We start from the raw sequence: 19,799 nt of genomic DNA, 5'->3' as shown, positions 1-19,799 counted from the left end.
CGTGGGGTACAGGGGGTCCTCAGCACAGAGGAGCCCTAAAGAGACACGATGAGGTTTGTGGGCATGGAATTTCCAGAAGGGATCTCCTGAGAGCCTTCTGGTCTCCCTCTTTCTGTTTCTGGCCTCTTCTGGAGACCAACATCCCCACCACAGGATGCCCCCTGCTGTAGGATCAGGCACACCTGAACATTAGCTTCTGGAGCCCCTAAATCCCCATTCTGTAGACTATGGCTAAGCTGGGAACCCCAGCCCGAATCTTTGCCTTATCTCTTAGAATGAATGCCTGGTTCAGCAGAGGCTGAGGCCAAAGTGCATTAGAGTTGAGAAACCAAATGATTCATGACTTAACTTATTTATAGTAATAGCTGTTGTTTTAGAGCCCATACTATGTGCAAGACACTGTTCTAACCTATTTATATAGATTGCCTCATTAGCTGTGGAAAGACAAGTTACAATATCTTGGAATCTACTCATGTATCAGGTGAGATATCTATTTCATGGTGTTTTTATGGAAATATTAGAAAGCAGGGCTTCTCAAACTTTAACGTGCATATGAACCACCTGGGAGTCTCATTTAAATGCAGATTCTGATTCAGGTTTGTAGCAGGGCCCAAGATTTTGTTTTTCCAACAAGCTGCCAGGTGATGCTGTGGCTGCTACTTGTCCAAGGACCACATTTAGAGCAGCAAAGACTTGGAGCACAGTGCTTGGCAGTTGAAGGCACTCAACTATTCTTTGAATGATTAAATGATATAGTAGATACAAAACACTCAAACTATAAAGTGTTCTGCAAGTGTATGTAATCATTATTCTAGAATAATAAAGCTGGGAAATCTGCCCGGAAAAGGGCAGACTCCTAGAAGAGTAACTATCAAATAGCACCTTAGAACACTATTTCTGCATCAGACTACCTAGGTCCAAATCGTGCCACTCAGCAAGCAGAGCTTGGGCAGGTAATTTATCCTTTTTGTAACTCAGTTTCTTCATTTGTAAAATGGAGTGAAATGCTTATTTCACTGGGCTACTGTGTGATTTATTGAGATGAGTCACATCAATCCCTTATCACTGGGGCTGGTATAAAGTAATAGCTCAGAACATTTTAGTTATTATTATTGTTTGCCTCCTGGATTTGGGGCCGCCCCAAAGCCCACAGAGCCTGGGCCTCGGCACTATGGGAGTCAGAGGCCAGCTTTGTAAGGGCCATGGAACCAGTTCCTCTCACTTTTTTGTATCCCCGATTTCTCCAACAGGGTTAAAGTTATAATGCACATGAAAATCGATTAAAATACAGCTGCCTCCACAACAGCAAGAAAAGAAGTGAAGAAGAAAAGTAGTGGGATCTGGTGAAGAATCAAATTGCCAAGGAAAGAGTTTAGGAATTCTGAACCATATCATATATCTCTAGAGGCTCCTGGGTCTATTCCAGTTGCTCCTCTTTTGGACAGTAAGCCCAATTCCTTAATGGTTCCAGGTCCTTATTTCATCATATCTAAATTGGAGATTTGAAGAACTTGGAACCGAGGATCCTGCACAGTTTCTATAAAGACCTTGAAAGATTTTCATTTCGGAGTAAGACCTAGACCCAGGCTGTGCAGGGTTTCCAGCTTTGAGGTGTCCACTCTCTAGGAGAGGCAGGGGTAGGAGTCAAATAGGCATGGTTTGAATCCTGATTCTGTGCGTATTAGTTCTGTGACCTTCAGCAAGTTACTTAAAATCTGTGGGCCAGTATCTTCTTTGTGTGAAAAATATGGTTGTGATGATATGTAAATGTTTTATGTGCATATGTAAAGCTACTAGCAGCAACTGAGGTGCGGTAGTGCTCAATAAGCAGTAGGTACTTTTTTAGCAGAATTTCTGGACTGATCTCAGTTTGCTTGAAAATCAGGCTGTTCCATTCTGAAGGGCTCAAGAGTAGGAGAGCGCAGGCGCCCCCATGTGGTGAATGTATTAACGGCAATCTCAGGGCCTTCCTAATGAGGGTAATAATACAGCTCAGTAAGTGCCGCTCTTCCTTGTGTCAGCTCTGCAGCCTTGGATAAGTTCCCTCGGTGGTGGTGGGACAAGAGGACTTGGGCTAGATAATATCTGAGACCCCCTCATGATCTGCAGATCAGTCAGGCATGATCTCTCAATCCTTTTTCCTAGCGGGGTTCAGTTTTCTGTTCATCCCATTCTACTCTTCCAGGCTAGTTATTGGAAACCTTAGCAATGCTAACTTCCCCAAACCCTTAGCAGCTTGTATCCTGTGACCCGAGTGTACTCCTATCAACCCCAGACCCTTACCCTCCTGTGAGGAGGGGGCTACCAGGATTCCTCAGCCCTGTCCTCATGTGAACAGCTAGATTTTAGGCTGCAGGACTTCTCAGGAGACTAGAGCAGTTCCAGGGGCCTTGACAGCTGCCAAGGAACTGTTCAGTTGTTTGACTTCATATCTAAATGGGAAGATGTACTCTGGCCCCAACTTGTCCCACCAAGTGCCAGGACACCCTAGACAGAGCCGATTTGCTCAGTTTGACCAACACATCCTTGCAGCACTGAACTAAACCAGGGCCTGAGAGCAGGAATTCTTAGCCCAGGATAAAGGGAGAAATTTTCAGAGTTCCTAAAACTTCTACAATCGTGAGTGGTGTGCAAAAACCTCAAGCTATGTGTACTTTTCTGGGAAAATGGGCATAGCTTTTGTTACATTTTCAGAGAGGTCTATGGCCCCAATAGTTAAAAAACCACTGCCCCAAAATTGCAGAAATGACTTACTTCAAGCATGCAAGCATGCAGGATCCTACAGGAAGCCTTGGAAGTATTCCAGTTCTATAACCTGCAGTCCCGCCCAAGCCTCAACACAACTGGGTGTTGAGGAAGGCACTGCAGTCATTTGAGGAATTTAAGAAAATGCACCAGAACTAAAGCATCACAGGCTGTCCTCTTCAGTGTGGCAGCCACAGAAGACCTGAAAATGTTTTGTATCACTTCTGCTTCCTTCGCTAGAATTAGCTTTCAGAGCCTAGAGACCATTTTTCAATAGCTCTTCACTGATAACAAGTTCCTATATGTTGAAGAGGCACTTAGAATTAAGACTGGTGACAAAAACTGGTCAAGTGATATAATTCTGTTTTGGGCCCCAAACTAGATGTGGCTAAGAAGCAATAAGCCTGGTTCTCTCAAGCTAATATCAGGAGGTTCTACAGGGCGTCCCAACATGGTTTTTTTGCAATGGCTATAATGCTGGTGACTACTTTGAGAGACGGTTCTCATTTGGAGGTACAGCTTCTGAAACCCTTTAAACCTCATTACTCAGGTCACAATAAAGATCATTTTACACTCGGAGAGCATCAATCTGGAGTCTCCAGAAGGAGCATTTTCCAGTCTTGGGGCCCTGAAGTTTCATCTGCACCGACGAGCTTGTGAGACTGAGAGAGAAGGGACGCACTTTCGTCCAACTCAGGATTTCAGAGCTGCTGGCCCGTAGTCCGGGATGCTGGACCTAATTCCATGTGACCCTAATCAGAGGAGGAGTGATAAATCTAAAATTTTTACATCTCCAATTACAATTCATTTCATCTGAGCAAATCCATTTTAGATAGCATAAGAGACTACAGTCATCGTAAGAGGAATGTACTAGTATTGTTTACTAGTTTTGGGCTTCTGAATTAATTAACTCCTTCTGATCAGATTCTCTGGTCAAGAATTTGTAACTGCCCAGTGATTAAAAATCCCTTGGAAACCCAATAGGAAGACATTTGTTTCTCAGGTGAATTGGGGCCACCACTATGGGACAGAAGGCAATCACCAGAAAGCAGGGAGGGGATGGAGTGTGTGTTAGGGAGTGTGTGCGTGGGGGGGGGGTCCCCATTTTTCACCCTTCCCTCAGGAAGAGACCTCCCCATGTAGGGCCTGCAACCACTTCTACGGCCTGGGCCCAAGAGCATGGAGGCCTCACAGGCTTTTCCTGATCCTTCTGTTGCTGTTAAGCTAGAGCACAGCTGTGTGCTTAGCTCTCTCCGTAAAACTGAACCCACTTTCTCCCAGGATTCAGCCAGAAGAGCGAGCTAGCAGTGCACAGAGCGAAAGAAAACTGGACTTTGAAAAACTAGGTCGGTCTGTCTTAATGTCATTTTTGCTTGGATTATTTAGTTCTCCGTGTTATAGAATTTTTTTATTTTTATTTTTATTTTTTTTTTGCAATGCCATCACCACAGCTACTGCAAGAAAAATAAAAGTCACACTGGAACCAGAGTGGTAAAGGACAGCAGCATTGCCGGGAGGCTGCGGGTCAGAGGCATCAGTACCTGAAATGAAAACAAGTGTCTGGGGTCAGAGAGACCTCAGTGGGTCAGATTCCTGGAGGTTCCACTTCCCAGGCCAAACCCTGTTGCTGTGAGGCTTGTCCTTGGTAGGATGATGGCATTTTTGTGTTCTAGCTTCAAGCACGGCAAGGATGCACTCTGAATGTAGTGTCCAATGTCAGGAAATGATTAAAACACTCAAACTCAACCACCTCCACTCCAAAAGAGTTTTCCGAACAGCTGTTTCTCATCCCATTCTTAGCATCCTAGTCAGTGTGTCAAGTTCTGGGTCGTGGGGTGAGAAGGATCACCCAAACACGGAGATGTTGGCTCTAGTCAAGAAGTCTGCTTTGACATTAAGAAGGCAAGAGGGAGCTGACGCCTCGGAGAGGAGCTCCTGGGCTTCTGAGATGAGAAGAGACCCTGTCGAATTGTGGATCTGGAGCCACCCCATCCCGCCCCACCAACTCTGAGGAAGCGCTTGGCAGGCCAGAGGGGGACTTGGGTGGAGTGTGGAAGGATCACGTGTGTCTCCTACACCTCGTGTCTCCGACCAGATGCGCTGGTCTTCTCACGTCTGCCAGTGACCACCGTGGAGGCCCAGCTCACAGCGGAGGTCATTTGGGAGCAGGGGGCTAAAGTACAAGCAGGCTGCTAACAAACTCTTTGACCCTGGGCAGGTGCCCTTTTCATAGCCTCTTGACCACACTCTTAGTTTTGCAGAGTAACAACACATTCACTGCCTCTTGCTTCCCAACAGGGGCTGTGTGTCCCCCCCGGGCCAGAGCTAAGTTGAACTTCTTGGTAGATGCTTTCAGGCCATCTGTTTGGAATGGCCTGTTTTCCCTTAAAGATCTGGGGGCAACACAGTTTTTTGTTTGTTTTAAATAAAAACCACTATATATTTTTTTTCAGTGAATATAAACTTATTTTCTGTCAACCCAAGTGAAACATAATCACAGCTCAATCTGCTACTACTCACCCCTAAAGGCATTCAAAAATAAAATATTATAGATTAATGCTCTGCAACTGTTAAAATGATTTGACTTGTGCTTCAGAAGATTTTGTCATAGCAAGAGGTGAGGCTGGAAGGGAATGTGGGGGATTTCTTAGCCTGGACACAGGCACACTGGCTGCTTCACTCACCGGATTAAGCCAGACATTTGTTCTGATGATACCATCGCTGCCAGCCTACCACCTCCCGCACCCTTCCCCCAGCCACTTCCCACCCGCCTGGGAATTGCATCCTTTGGCATATCGGAATCAATGTCCTCTGAGGATACATTTGATTTGGAAAAGCAACCAAGTCTTGTGAATAAGGAGGCTGAATCAAGCTGGATTATACAAACTGAGGTAAAGCACAAGTTATGACTAAAGAACAAGGTCGACTTTCTGGTATCGTATATAATTTTGTCCTGGAAGCCATTCTTAAATGGAAGTGGCAAAGCGCTTCTAGCAAAAACCTCATTGTCATAAAACATGTGCTTCCCAAGGCCAACATAAACACTGGTAGGTTTTATCTTTGGTCTTGAGCCCTGTTGTTACTCAGTTGCTAAAGTTACCTGCCACTCATCCTTCTGGATGGTCACTATGTTTAAGAGGTTTGGCTATTCTTCAGCAAATGTAAAAGCTTTTCTGGTTTACATAGAAGAATGGTTGCTATAGTTTTTTCTCTGACCTGCTCAAACATTACAAGGGTGCCGAGAAGAGTCAAAAGCTACCGGTTGCCCAATGGGTCCGGCATAAGTCAGCTGAGAGTAGAAGCCACCACAAACAGTTCTGAGTGGAGTAGATTTGCTTCTCTGGGTTCCTTCCCACAGGTTCCGAGTCAGGGGGTGGCCTTAGGATCATTTCCTCCACCCCCACCCCACTTTTAAGATGAAGCAATTATGCAATTCTGTAGCCTAGGAAGGTGTAGACAAATAAGGCGGAAGTTTTCATCTCCTCTCCTACTGGTGGGGAGCATCCCTTACCCCTCAAGGGCTAGTTTGGACCAGACCATGAAGGATAAGTGGACAGAGAAGTGGAGAAGTGGGAGAACACCTTGGGGTCCCCTCCGGCATGTGAATTAACTCAGGTAGGCTAGAGAGATCATTGCCCCACAGTTAGCCTCATGCTCCAGCTCCGGTGTTGCCGCGGGGAGCTCTAAAAATGGCCCTCCCTCATTGGGTGACAACTGTTGAGCCACGGGGACTGTAGTTAATGGCTGGTCCAAACCTGTCTTAAAAAACCAAAGGCTGGAGTTTACCTGTCAAGGTCACAAACTAGTCAGTAGCAGAGCCAGGATGTGTTCCTTTCACTAGTCACCATCACTTACAGAGGAAGTCCTGACCAACTGCCAAAAATAAATGAAGGAGGAAAATGGTTTTAGACGCAGCCTGTGAGCGGATCAGTGAAGGGGCCTCCGTGGCTCGAGATCGCCTTGCAGAGGGCAACAGCGAAGCTCGCAGGAAGACCTCTGAGGGAGGAGGAGAAGGGAAGGAGGAGTACAGATAAATTTATTAGTTAAATACTGATTTTACAGCCATTTCACCTTAAGACAATGTTAACAGGTTTCTGGGTTAGGGAAGGTATATGAGGGTGGCCTTCATGAAAGAAAGCAATGTAAATGATTAAAACAGAATCTTGGTTTAGAGATAGTTCTGCTACAGCCTATAAGATTTTTGGTTGGGGGGGGGGCAGGTGTTTTGGGGTAGGACGTAGTAAGGCCACAGTCTGCTACAGCTCTGTTGATAAGGAGGACACGGAAGGAGTCTTCGTGAGCCCCATGAAGAAGCGGCAACATGGAGAGGAGAAAGTGGCCAATTCCAGACCAGCGCAGAGCTCTGGAGCCCCCAGGCCACCTCAGTGTCTTCTATTGGTCACCGTCCTTCTTTCCATGAGTTTTGTTTTGTTGTGTTTGTTTGCTTTGAATGTATGTTGCAAAATACTAGCTTTTCACCTTCTGAAGGAGAGATTTCTCCTGGAGAAAGGACGCAGGCGTGCGCCCTCCGCTCGCCTTGAACAGGCGCCCCTCAGCAGAATGAGGGTGTCAGCAAGATCCGAGCGCAAGCGAGTCAGCATCCCCGGGGAATCCTGCCTCCCCAGCTCCCCAAACAGCGCCTGCCCCAGCCCCAGACCGACGGGGTCCACCAGACAGCCTCTCGGGAAGGATCTCCCTCCAGTCTTAGACGGGTGCCAGTCACACTTGCTTTAGCAGCAGGATCTATTTTGTTCTTACTCAGAACCCGTGTGTGGGATGGGTGGAGGCAGGACTGGGGGCGGGGGCAAGCTTGAGGGGAGCTGCTGTTTGGCTAATCTGTGGAGCTCTTGTTTTGCCGAGGAAGGGCCATGTCCAGGCTGAAGGCAACGCCACATTGCTCCGAGCGCTAGAAGGGGCTGTTAGTTTCAGAGGCCTTGGGGTGAAGAGAAGGAAGAGCGACGAGGCTGTGAGCTGGGACAGGAAACGTGGGGAGGCCAAGTTCCAAGCTGCGATTCTGCCGACGCAGCCCCCTGCGGTGGGTGACCCCGCCTCTCCTCTGTCTCCCCATGGAGCACCCAGTGACGCTGGCTGGCGCTATGCCCGACATCGCTGGAGTCAAGATTCAGTACTGAGGAATGCAGAGGGTGTGCAGAGCCTGAAGGGGAGTGTTGGGCAAAGGTAGCTGATGCCCGAAGGGGCCTGTCACATCCAAATGCATGTCAAACAGGTGCCCTGGCTCAGGCTGGAGCAGGGGTCCCAGTGCCCTGCCGCTCCACCCGCCCTCAGATCCGGGGTGCTGGGAACCCAGTGGAAAAACCACCATCTTAGGCCATAGTGGTGGAAAGGCGGGGGAAGGACTTCTCATCTCTTGTCAGGGGTGGAGTGGGGCAGAAAATGAGAAGAAGTCTGTAACTCCACAGAAGGGACTTAAGTGTGCTCCTAGCGAAGGGTGGGCGCTTCCAGATCAGAGTCTGGGCTCCTTCCGGCCCCCCACCTTGAAAAGGCATCTGGCGAAATGCAGCACCCACTTCCCCTAACCAAATCGTCGACTTCAAGTTTCTTCCCAGTTGTTCTTCTGGAGTCATTCCCAGACAGAGCAGGCCGGCCGCTGGGAGCCCAGAGCCTCGCCTCTGCTGTTCTCCAAGTCGCAAGTCCATGCAGGAATCTGAGGAGGAAGGGAGGTGACATTATGCAGTGATTATGTCCCCGTGACTGTCAGCCAAGGCCAGGCTGTTCCAAGGGTCCTGCTTGGAGCTGGCCTGAGGCGACTGGCTGACAGAAGACACGTAGCCTTGTGGGGAGAGCTTCAGGGCCGAGAGGACCGGGTGGATGGAGGGCCCGTGGCCAGACATCGAACCGACTGAGAACGTCTGAAAGCAGAAGTGCAAGAAGAGGTCAATGGCATCGCTCCCGAGGGCTCGGGTGGGAGGTCTGGGCCGGAGAGGGGCGCCCCGTCACGCAGGTGTCCCCAGGCTGGCTGCCACCCCTCGAAGAGGCACCAGAAGAGAAGGACAAGGGACCCGACGGCACTTCTGTTTTCGCTACCCCTGTGCTGCGGGATGCAAAGGGGCCGCGCGGCTCATCAGCTGCTTCTGAGCAGTACGACCCAGGAGGATTGTGAATGTTCTAGTTTTTCAGAGGCTCTGATAGTTATATTGAGACATTTTCTACAATCTCATCGCCATCAGATCTCCACTTTCAAACAGCAGCCATCCTCCCCATTTAGAAGGGGCTCCGGTTCTCCCGGTTCTGTGGGACCAGCTTCCCTTCGCTCTGACAATAAGAAGCTGATTAGGATCCAGCCTCCTGTTCAGCGTACAGGCAGGGGAGAGACATCGGTTAATGCGAGACGGTGATCAGGTTTGGGAGCACCCTGATCCCAAATGACGGGAACCACACAGGGAGGGCGCGGAGGCGCAGGGATGTCATCGTATCTGACAGAGGAGAGTGAGGGGGCCGCGAGCGCGAGCCCAGCTTCTGCACACGTAGATGGAGCTGGGCCCACACCCGGCCTGCATCGACATGGCATCCTGCCTGTGGCTCACCAGTCCCACCCCTCACGCCCTGCCCTCTGCATTTCCATGCCTCTCCCAGGCTAGGACGGCCCTCCTCTCCTTCCTGCTGGTAAAATCCACCCATCCAGGGTCAGTCAAACCCCCCCTCACTGAGGAGACAGACTTGCTTAGAAAGCCCCGCCCACCGCTCCGCCTCCTGCAGGCAGCCCTCCGCACTTGTACCGCCCTCCCCCATGCACGCAGTCGGATTGAAGCTGTAGTTGTGTGTCATATTCTGCGCCAGCCCCAGATTCCAAAGGTCCTGGCACAGAGGAGCTGCCACACATGTGTGTCTCACAGCTGTGTGTCTAAATCATTGTAGCTTGATCAGATGTGCTGACATAAATCCTTGTGCCCACAGCCTCTAGTCTGGGGGCAGGGTAGGGCCTGAGGGCAGTGGGCAGCTCCCTCCACCACGCTCCAGGCTCCCGTGCTGGCCTGGCCACCTGGTGCCCTGAAACCCTGAAACCGGCTTCCCCACGGGCGGTCCCTTCCCTCCCAGCCAGGGCTGTACCTGGGAAATGGAGCTGCTGTGCCCGTAGTGGGACGCCAGCCCGGGCTCTGTCTTGATGGGGCGCATCTCTTCACCACTGCTGGTGGCTGCCGTGCTGGAGTTGCTGGAAGCGTTGCTCGTGGGAGGAAGGCTCTCGCTGCCCGAGGGACCTGGAACAAGACAGAGTCAGGACACCCAGACCAGGGCCAGGGAACAAACAGACCGGACTGCGGTCCTTTGAGACAGCCGAGGTAGGTCCGTGTTAATGGTTTAGTTACATTTGCTGGGGAGAGAAGCAGGGGTCTTTCATCAGTGTAGGGCAACGGTTCCCAAAACGAGATTTTCAAGGAAATTTTTGCAAATGACAGACTCACCACCCCTTATCCAAAACCCTTGAGGCCACATGTGTCTCAGGATGTAAAACTTTTCAGATTTCAAAAAGAGCAAATACTATACTATATAAAGCAACACCTCCAGTGAGGTCTGGGACAACACTCCATATTTAAATACATTAATAGTTTATTTTGTTTAGATTCCACATGAAATCATATGGTATTTGTCTTTCTCTGTCTGACTTATCTCACTTAGCATAATACCCTCTAGGTCCATCCATGTTGTTGTAAATGGTAAGATTTCACTTTTTATGGTTGAGTAATATTCCATTGTGAATATGCACCGCATCTTCTTTATCCAATTGTGTATTGACAGACACTTGGGTTCCTTCTACAACTTGGCTACTGTCAATGATGCTGCAGTAAACATAGGGGTGCAGATATATTTTTGAATTAGTGTTTTGGTGGGTACTAGTACTAGATTTATTGGGGGATCACTTCATAAATTGTATAAATGTCTACTATGCTGTCCACTTGAAATTAATAAAAAAAATAATGTTGAATGTCAATTGTAATTGAAAAATAAAATAAATACACGAACAGTTCTATAGCAAAACGTGAATTTTCACAAGTGGGGTAAATAATGACTATAAATAGCCTGTATCTGTTCAGATTCGGTTTTTCTGCCGAACCTAGCACCCCCGATTTTGAATTTTGGAAAGGGAAGTGTACACTTGAACCAAATGCCTTGCTCCTCCTGTGACAGCGGCATGTAAGGAGATGAAGCTACCCTGGGGTGTGCGTGTACCTACAAACAGTGTGGAAGCCGGAGAAAGGCGGAGGACTGCTAATGGAAAACACTAGAAGGTCTGATAAGACATGAGCCCTCATTGAATCTGGAAGACGACGACTTTGGTCATGTTCTCAGTAGTGGAAAGGGGAAATTTATCTGACTCCGTTATGCATTAGATCAGAAGATAAACTCTTCATCAGATTAGCTGATTTATTTTCTCTGCGATTGCAGCATGTCACAGTGAAATCTTTAATTTGGTAGCGGTACTGAGGAGGAAGTGCTTTTGAGAGGGGGCATAGTCCTCAGTCTTAATCTAGAAATGGAGAAGGCAGAGTGGCATATTACTCAGCATATGGACCCTGAAGCATAAAATCTTGGGTTTTCATTCTACATCTATCCATTCACAGCTATATGACTCTGGTTAGGCCACTGCCCTCTCCGAGCTTCAGTTTACTCGTTAGTAAAATGGGGTAATAAATGGGTCTCAGGGGATCTTTAAGGATCAATGAGAGAATATTTGTGAAGGAACTTTCTAAAGTACAAAGCACTACATAATGTTAATTATACGTTGGCTTACAAAGCAATGTGCTGTGAACATGACTAAAGAGACCGTCCTCCCAGATCACAGTTAGCCCACAGAGAATTGAAAGGAATGGAGTTATTGAGTGGATGCGTCACCGAAGATGGAGGGGACCAAGTCATGTCTCTTTTTCCTTCAGGCCCTTGACCAATCCAGCTGGCCACTGCAGTCTTCACAACGGGCAATGATCAGGCCACAGCTGAAACTAGGCCTGCTTCAAAAGCTCCCGAGATGACCCATGGTGATGTTACTTTTTGACTGAGTTATTTATTTTGTCCTGAAAAGCTGGGGATAGACAATGCTATCATTATGTCACAGTAGCCTTGGCTGGCCCATCTCACTAAGAATACATGATTCTCACACACTTCGAGGGCTACAGACTTATTCATATAATTACACACAGCTCTTTCCCTCACCTGCTGGTGTCTTAGATTTATTAAGGTTCTTGGGCTTCCGTTTTCTGGTTTGAATCCCTTCTTTCCGCATCGCAAGAGGCCTGGGGACCTAGGAGATTAGAAATCAATATCTATGGTTTTCCATTTGTACACGATCAGCTACAGTATTTAAACACACACACACACGCACACACCCACACACACACACTATGGGAAGGCATTTATAGTGGCCACATCAGGACGCTATAAAAGTGAAAAGGGGGTGCTATTTATAATTATGCCAAGAAAATCAGCATGAACTCGGACAGTCCTGGTGAGTCAAGATGTGAAGCCATTCTGTTTAGAACAGCTCTTCGCTGCATTGAATCCAACGGGAGCAATGGGTGGTGTTGCCATGGGCGGCGGGAAGCAGCGAGAGATTACGCCGGAGATGCCCCTGTGGCCAGGTGCCGAGATAAACTGTGGACAACACTTCTATCTCGTCTGACTTCTCATAAATAAGCAGTGATTGTCAAGTGTCATGCTCCTGAGGCCCAAACAAGTGTCTGGGGAGCAAGCCTTCATCTTTCTAGTATTTTTAAGTATTGTTCCTTCTGCACATCTGGTTTCTTCTAGGCCTGGCCAACCAAATCTTTTAGCCCCTGGTCTCCCATATAGGATTAATAAAGGCCATACCTGGAAATACTGAAAGAAAAGTGATTGCCACTTCAGGGATTCTACATGGAATGGTTTAAAAAAAGCGCACCAGCATACATGAACTTGAACTTGCCTTCTAGTCAGATGAGACAGCGGTCCTGCGTTTGAGGGTAAGTATACTCAGGCCCTCTCAAAGCCCATCCTGACTTCAGAAGAATATTGCCCCCTTGTTTATCCCCACCCACCTCAATAGTTCTTCAAAAAAAATTGTGGTAGAATACATATAACATAAAATTTACCATCTTAACCATTTTTAAGTGTACAGTTCAGTAGTGTTAAGTACACTCACATTGTTGTGCAACCATCACCACCATCCATCTCCAGAACTCTTTTCATCTTGCAAAACTGAAACTCTGTCCCAATTAAATAACTCCCCATTCTCCCCTCCCCTCAGCTCCTGGCTACCACTATTCTACTTTCTGTCTCTATGAATTTGACCACCCTTGGTCCTTCATACAAGTGGAATCATATAGCATTTGACCTTTTGTGACTGGCTTCGTTCACTTAGTGTAATGACTTCAAGGTTCATTCATGTTGGAGCATGTGTCAGAATTTCCTTCCTTCTAAAGGCTGAAGAGTATTCATTTATACGTATATAACACATTTTGTTTATCCATCCATCAGTGAACATATGAGTTGCTTCCACCTTTTGACTATGGCAAATAATGCTGTTACAAACATGAGTGTACAAATACATGTTTGAGACTCTGCTTTCAATTCTTTTCGGATACCCAGAAGTGAGCTTGCTGGGTCATTCTGTAATTCTTTTGATTTTTGAGGACATAATGTTTTTAATACCTGCATAATACTCCTCTATCAGTTTCTTTTACCACTCTTCGATTTATGTGTGTATTTAATGCACGTCACCCTCACGGTATGTAATATACTATGTATATTACAGTTGACCCTTAAACAATAAGGGTTTGAACTGCATGGGTCCACTTACATGTGGATTTTTTTCAATAAATACACAGTTGACCTTCTGTATCCCCAGGTTTCACATCCACAGATTAAACCAACCTCAAGTGAAAAACAGTATTTTTGATCCATGGTTGGGAATCTTTATTAGTGGAGGGCTGAGAAGTTATAAATGGATTTTTGATTGGGGGGTTGCTGGCACCCCCAAAGTACAGGGTCAAGTGTACTTTGCAATATGTTTTTCCATTATTCCAAGTCAAGATATATGGTTGTGCCTTATTATTTTTTTAATTTCTGTGCAATATTCCACTTTAAAGGATGTGCCATAATTTATTCAATCATTCCTTTATGAGGCTTTATGATTGTTTCTAGTTTTTGCCGGTATAAACACTGCAGCAATAAACAGTTCAAACATTATTATGTCCTGATTCTTTTATTGTTTTATAGGGCTAGTTTCCCAAAAGTAGAGCTGCTAGATCAAAAGGTATATGTGTTTTTAATCTTAATAAGTACTTCTAGGTTAATTCCCTGAAAGAATATTTGCAGTAATTCACATATAAATCAATAATATGCAGTATGAAAATAGCTATTCTACTAAATCCATACCGGCATTACAAATTATCACACATTTCAATTTTTGCCAAACATTTGGGCAAAACAGGGAATCTCAATGTTGTTTTAATTCACGTTTCCCTGATTTTTAGTGAGGTCCAGCCTCTGTATGTGTGAGCCGCTTCTGTGAATTGTCTGCTCATATTTTTTGTACACTTTGGGAAGTGGGCAGATGATCATTTTCTTATTATTCTATAGGACCTCTTTTTTGTCTGTTTTACTTGTGTTTAGTCTTATATTTGAACAAGTAAGACATGCATATATACCATCTAAAAGGTACAAAGGGGATACACAGTGAAAAAAGTGTCCCTCCAACCCCCGTGTTCCTTTTCCTAGAGGCAACCCGTGCTACTCCTGGAGTTGTCCTATGTATATACAAGCAATTACGTATAAATTAGGTTCTCCCTCTTTCTTTATAAAAATAGTGCCATGTGTGGACAATATCCTGCACTGGCTTTTTTTTTGTTTTTTTTGTTTGTTTGTTTGTTTTGTTTTCGTATAACAGAGATTATTGCTCATTAGAACATAAAAAGCTTTGTAGAAGCTCCCTGTGTTCTGAAACTATTAACCCTTTCTCCGACATATGTGTGTACTGGTTTTTAGTTTCCTCAGGTATCTTTTCTCATAAACTAATATTAAATGTTATACCATCAAATATATCTAAATTTTATCTTTTGGCTAAGTTTTGAAAATTTGCCTAAGAAGTTCTCCTTCCACACACAAGATTATATAAATACTCCCCTCCTTACATTTTCTTCTCATTTTTTATTGTCTCTAGTTAAAGATGTTTTAGATTTTGTATTTAATTCACCCATTTATTTTCATTTTTAGGAAAAGATAGAGATAGAGCTTTGTGTTTGTTTTCCACATTATGTTAATAGAAATATTCTTGAACAAGCTATCCTTTATCCATTAAACTATTACCTTTGTTATAACCATATGTGTGTGTGTACGTATACGTGTATATATGTATGCACACACACATATATATACTATTTCTCAGTCTCCTCATCTGTAAAATGGGAATGAGACATATAATGTTAAAGATGGAAGTGACCAGCAATGTTTCTACTGTGGTCTGAAAGTCTGTCCTCCCAAAATTCGTATGTTGGAGACTTATCCCCCAAGGTCATGGTATTAGGAGGTGGGCCTTTGAGGGGTCATTAGATCAGGAGGCTGGATCCCTCATGAATGGAATTAGTGTCCTCATAAAAGAGACCCAAGAGCACTCCCTCACGCCTTACACCATGTGAGGACACAACGAAAAGTCTGTGACCTGGAAGAGAACCCTCACTTGACCATGCCAGCACCCCGATATCTGACTTCTAGGCTCTAGAGCCAAGGAAATACATTTCTGTTGTTTATGAGCCACCGAGTGTATAGAATTTTGTTATGGCAGTCTGAATAGACTGATACAGTCAGTCTCTAAGGGCCCTTCCAAATCCAAGTATCTGTGTTAAGAAGGAAAAAATGAATAATCATCTGAAGGGAAGAAGACAAGTGAGAACTGAGCGATGAGCCTGAAAGATCACGGACGCAGTCACGGAGCTCGCCCCGCGGGGCGGGGCTACTCACCCCGTGGAGCTTCATGTACAGGCCGCAGGCGTTGCACACCGGCTCGCCCTCCGCGTTGCGGCGCCACAGCGTGGTGGTGGTGGTCTGGCAGTTGGCACAGGACAGGCCCACTCGGCGGGAGGCAGACTGCAACACAGGACACAAGCCCTTCAAATCTAAGTGCGAGGCAGGTGCTGAGGCTTCTACCTCACAGGGAACGCCGCGGGGCTGCCCTCCTTGAATGGGCGGTAGGATGGGCCATAATGTCCCTGCGTGAGCATCCCAGACCAGCTACAGCGCCAGAGCCCTTCCTCACCTGAGCCCATCCTGGAGGGGTGTGTGTGTGTGTGAACAGGACTTCTGCGGAGAAGAATGAACACTAGTCTTAATGGTGGCATTATTAGTCATTTGACATCAGATGAAAAGCCCAGTGAGCACTAGGTACTACCGTAGGCAGAAAAACTTCTCTTGAAAGAATTAATGTGGGCTTCAGGGCCAGGGACAGTTGGTGGGTGAGGAATCATTGGATCTAAGAGTCATCAGAGACTGGACCAGAAAGGGAACAGGAAACATCAGGGTTTATCTCTACTGATCTTCTTTCCTTAATATATGAGAAAGCCAGTTCATATTGGTCAAAATCAAAGTATAGTAAGAAAAGACCACAGAACTAAAAGCCAGAAACCCAGTTCCAAACTCCTTCCCAGCTACAGTGCCCAACACACACTGCTTAATCTCCCTAGGCTTTGGGTTGATCAAGTGAAAACGGAACAAATAACAATAAATACATGAAGGAAGAGTTGACCGTCCTCATGGGGCTGAAGCGAACAAAGGCACGTGCGAGACCACGCTGCACTGGGAACCAGGAAGTCTGGGCTCTGATTCGCATGCGACTGCAGGCAAAGTCGTTAGCTTTTCTGAGCCTCACTCTTCATTTCTGTATAATTAAGGGGTTGACCTATGTGGTCTTGTGAAGGTTAGTTAACAGAAACCCCATTTAAATTGTGGTCGGGAGGGCCTGTAGGGGGAGCTCTCAGGACATATCACTCATCATCAGTTGCCCCAAATAAGAGGAGACAATCTTTCCATCCCCAACAGGAAGATGTTTTGCTACTTTACCATGCCAGCAGGTAGAAGGAGGGTGTTCTCCTCCTCCCCACCCCACAAGACTGTCACAACTAGTCAAGGAGAAGCCACTATGCTCAGAACTCCCAGTTTCCTCCAATGGCCTCTCTGTTTACAACAGCCCCTCCGAACTTCTCCTTTCCTCTATAAAAGAGTGTTCCTCTCCTTTGTCATCTGGACTTTGCCATTAAGACCGCATGTCCGGAATTGCAATTCTTTGTTATTCCAGAATAAATCCATTTTGCTGGAGAAATATCTGGCTATCAGTTTAAGGTCAGCAGTCTGGAACATCCTTGTAGCTAAAGGTATGAGAAATTACTACATTGCCCTCACCCCGCTCCACACACACACCCAACCCCTCACCCACGCCTTCTTTCAAAGATGACTTGAAGCCCAAAATTCAAAAGCAGGGAATTTCCCACCAAGGTAGGAGCTGTGAAGCCAGGTTCTGAGAGGAGAGAGAAGTGCCCCCCGCTTTCTCCAAGGCCATTGGACTTGGGGTGGTCTGGGCTCTTGCTTACCAGCCGGCGCTGAGGTTTGATGAGGGGCCGGTTGATGCCGTTCATCTTGTGGTAGAGGCCACAGGCGTTGCACAGGTAGTGCCCCGTCCCGTCCCGCCTCCAGAGTGGGGTGGACATGGCTCCACAGTTGACACACTCTCTGCCTTCCGAGAAGTCATCGAACATATCTACTGGGTGGGAAGTAATACAGAGGAGTCATTCTTTGTTTATTCCCATTAACCTTGTGTTGGAGAATCTAGAGGCCAAAGAAATAATCCCCTTTCCTTGCCAGGAGTGAAGGATGGATCACCCCGGGGGCCTCGCTCTTCCTCACTCTGCCCTCATCCCCTGAGGGATGGGCTCAGAGGACTGTCATGGGAAGTGGACATTTTTACTCCTGCACATTCCAAAAACAGCAGGGCTCTCTCTAGTCATGAAAAAGGAAGCCAGATGGGGAGCAACCACCAGTAGCTTAATTTCAGTTGCTTATTTTTCCTTCGGAGCCTATAGCCCTGAGATTCTCACCTAACACTGGGTTCTGCTCTGACCTCCTACCTATCTTTAATTTCCCTTTCAAAGTTAAGATCCCTTTTCCTATTAAATAAAAATATAATATTTACTTAAGGGAAATTAGAAAACACTGAAATTCATAACATAAAATAAATCATACGCGTACTCCTATAACTCAAAGACTACCGATGTTATAGCATTTTATTCTATTATATCCTGTGCAATACTTCATATGTATTGACATATATTTTTGCCTGGTTGAAGTCAACCTACATAATTTTGAGCCTGTTTTTTCACTTAATACCAAAGCCTTTTCCCACATTAGAAATTCTTCATAAACTCATTTTAAGTGCAGTATAATATCCGTCATATGAAAGTGCCATTCTTTAACTATTGTCATTGACCTTTTATTTAATCATTACTCGGTTTCTGATTTTTGTTTTGTAAAACTGCTTATTTTGTACACAAATCTTAGCATTTCTGGTTATTTCTTAGCATACACCCCCAGAAGTAGAATTAATGAGTCAGAATGTCTACGTTTTTTGAAAGTTTCTGAAATTTCAAACTACCCTGCAAAAAAACCCTAAAATTCATTTTTCTCATTTCAATATATCTATATGTATCATGGTTTGACATATTTTCTTGCTTACTGGTACATAAAATAAACGTACATATTATAGATTTAGGCTCAATCACACTTCCACAGGAAAGTTGCCGTCATTTGTAACTCTCTTCAACTTGCTCATTCACCCTGCCCTCCCCAGCATGTTTATCTTCCATGTCTATAGAATTTTACAATTGATAAATTCCACCGTGCCCATTTCAGTTGCCGTGGTGAAATCGACTGGGCCAATTTTACTATCCCCATGATCTATATAAAGCCTGGCTCAGAGCATCCAGCAGTCTCTCTGACTCCATGTACACTGCTTTTAATTTTGAAAAATGATTATATCTTTTCCAAATTTTCTGTCCGTAGATACAGCTACCTTGGTGTCCAGATTGTTCTTGCCCTACTACCAGAAGGAAGACTGGATTCTCTTCTAGTAAAGGCTGGAGATATTTGGAGGGGAGAGTTTTTAAGAGCTCTTCTTCCATCAGGACCCAGCCCTGTGGTTTAAAGTCACATATCCTGCTAGTTATGTGGCCCAGCTACCTGCTCTAAGGGAACGTGGGCTAATGAAAAAGATGGTAAGGTGCCCTCCTCTCAACTCTGGGTACACAAACAGTCATTTGCACCTGCAAACAAGTAGCTGTGTGTCCACACCGAGTCAACAATATGCAGGTGTGAGGGGCTGTTTGCTCAGGCCAGGGAGCTGAGCACACACTGGTCACAAGAGAGGCTATTTTTGCACCTGGGTCACACTGAGAACCCTCCAGCAAGGTCACCTGCCTGCACAGCGGCACATGAAATGGCTATTCCCGTGCACAGCTTGCTTCCCCAAGCCTGAGGGAGGCGTGGAGAGAGCAACAACCTGCATGCCACCCTCAGCTCAATCACAGCCACCTCCGCTCCAGGTCAGCGTGTGCTGCCCTTGCCCAGGGCTTCCCATGAGGACACTGGAAAGGCCAGGGGAGTTCACAGAAGGGCCCTAGTCCCAGGAGGGGCGCTTGCAATGTCATCATTTTGTTAAGTATTAGCAGTAAACACTAGATGGCAATACAGCCTCAAAATTGAACCAAGATGCTTCATTCTAGTCTAAATCATGCTTGGGAATGGAGGACCTTTTTAGATCATGTTTAGTCCAAACCGAGCAGGACCCTCTTATTCTATATTTTTATCATTATGGAAAAATTTAAACATATTCAAAAATGGACAGAATATAAAAATAACTCTTATTTAATCATCATCTAGCTGTCTCTCTTTTTTGGATAGGAGGTTCCTTTTTCTCTTCACACTTATTGTTTTATACACAGGGACAGAATCTCATCAAAATAGCCACCTTAGCCATTAGGTACCTCTACCTCTCAAGGCAGCCTTGAGAATCCAACACAAAG

At 45.9% G+C, this 19,799-nt stretch overlaps 1 protein-coding gene across 6 annotated transcripts in view; it reads right to left on the bottom strand.

Moving 5' to 3' along the window:
- Positions 1-6,763: 6,763 nt before the first annotated feature.
- GATA4 (GATA binding protein 4) overlaps positions 6,764-19,799 on the bottom strand; it is a 73,497-nt gene continuing 60,461 nt past the window's right edge. For 4 of the 6 annotated variants that reach the window (XM_016160915.2, XM_016160916.2, XM_016160914.2 and 1 more), the window contains exons 3-7: positions 17,316-17,485; positions 15,694-15,819; positions 11,914-12,001; positions 9,814-9,962; positions 6,764-8,615 (exon numbers count right to left, since the gene is read on the bottom strand). In XM_016160915.2, the coding sequence (XP_016016401.2) occupies positions 8,433-8,615; positions 9,814-9,962; positions 11,914-12,001; positions 15,694-15,819; positions 17,316-17,485 (716 nt within the window). In that variant the 3' untranslated portion in view covers positions 6,764-8,432. The remainder of the gene's footprint in view (positions 8,616-9,813; positions 9,963-11,913; positions 12,002-15,693; positions 15,820-17,315; positions 17,486-19,799) is intronic. The other 2 variants (XM_016160919.2, XM_016160918.2) reach the window with 2 other exon arrangements.

Source organism: Rousettus aegyptiacus, unplaced genomic scaffold, assembly GCF_014176215.1.
Source record: "Rousettus aegyptiacus isolate mRouAeg1 unplaced genomic scaffold, mRouAeg1.p scaffold_m13_p_16, whole genome shotgun sequence".
In the NCBI taxonomy this organism is placed as follows: domain Eukaryota; kingdom Metazoa; phylum Chordata; class Mammalia; order Chiroptera; family Pteropodidae; genus Rousettus; species Rousettus aegyptiacus.
This window is presented reverse-complemented; position numbering and strand designations above follow the sequence as displayed.